This window comes from Cariama cristata, unplaced genomic scaffold (assembly GCF_000690535.1).
Source record: "Cariama cristata isolate BGI_N322 unplaced genomic scaffold, ASM69053v1 scaffold7350, whole genome shotgun sequence".
NCBI classification, from domain to species: domain Eukaryota; kingdom Metazoa; phylum Chordata; class Aves; order Cariamiformes; family Cariamidae; genus Cariama; species Cariama cristata.
In genome coordinates, this window is record NW_009592872.1 from 34,477 (window position 1) to 35,455 (window position 979).

The window sequence follows — 979 nt, forward strand, 5'->3', positions numbered from 1 at the left end:
TGAAGCACTCAATGTCTTGGCGTTCCTGTTGTCCTGACTGGCAAATACAGTACCTGCCTTGTTGCAAAGCTGGTTTAAATCCTTAAGAATATCCTCTGGTAGCAGCACATCCTTCTACAATCATTTTGGATGCCTGCCAGTATTTACTTCAGTACAGTTGCATACAGCTTACACAAAAAAGAAACCAGGAAGCATGAAATTAAACAGGTGCATTTCAGGAAGGAATTGCTTTACCCCCTCCCCTTTGTTATTCTGACTTTTCAGACACTTGTCGAGAGCCAACTTCGTTGATTTTCTGGCACTATATCTTGTGCTACCATCCTGTTCAAATAGAAAACCTCTCATTGAAAGTGCGGTTAAGGAATGCAAACATTTCGTTCCCCTTTCCTTTGTAGACAAGGGAGCACTCATAAATAAACACCTTGTCAGAGTTTGGTATTTTATAACTGAGTGGCAGACTACCTCTTCCATGGTAACAACAAATTATTAAGCTTTTTACCACTATTCCTAGCTTTATACGGCTCCACGAATCATCCATAAGTTGAACCAAGAAATAAGATCGGTACCAGCAGCTATGCATTGATCAGGATCAAATTAAGAGGACCAAAACCACGTAACTCCACGACTAAAGCTCTCAATTTCAACAGAACAAACTTTGACGAACTGAGGGAAGCAATGAGGACAGGCATCCGTGGATTTTAACAGAAAAGCTGCCACCGCTGCCGACAAAAAAACACACCCACGTGAGGCCGGGCCGGGGGGGCCGCACCGCCGCATGAGGCGCCTCAGAAGGCTGAAGGAAGAGCCAGCCCTCCCCAGGAAGGCGAAACGGGACGACGGGCTGGGGGAAGCGGTTGTCGACACAGCCGGAGGAGGGCTCAGGGCCCCGCTGGGCTGAAACCTCGCCAGAACACAAAACGCTCTGGAGCCCCGTAAAGACCGCGGGGGAGCGGCGGCCCCGCAGGCCCCAGCCGGCCGG

General features: G+C 49.0%; 1 protein-coding gene across 1 annotated transcript in view; it reads right to left on the reverse strand.

Annotated features, from left to right (window-relative positions):
* The window catches only part of COG3 (component of oligomeric golgi complex 3), a gene marked incomplete at its 5' end in the record, with an annotated part of 30,461 nt that extends 29,560 nt beyond the window's left edge, over nt 1-901 (reverse strand). The window contains 2 exons of the mRNA XM_009699310.1: nt 235-321; nt 740-901. Of these exons, the coding sequence (XP_009697612.1) occupies nt 235-321; nt 740-901 (249 nt within the window). The remainder of the gene's footprint in view (nt 1-234; nt 322-739) is intronic.
* Nucleotides 902-979: the final 78 nt, after the last annotated feature.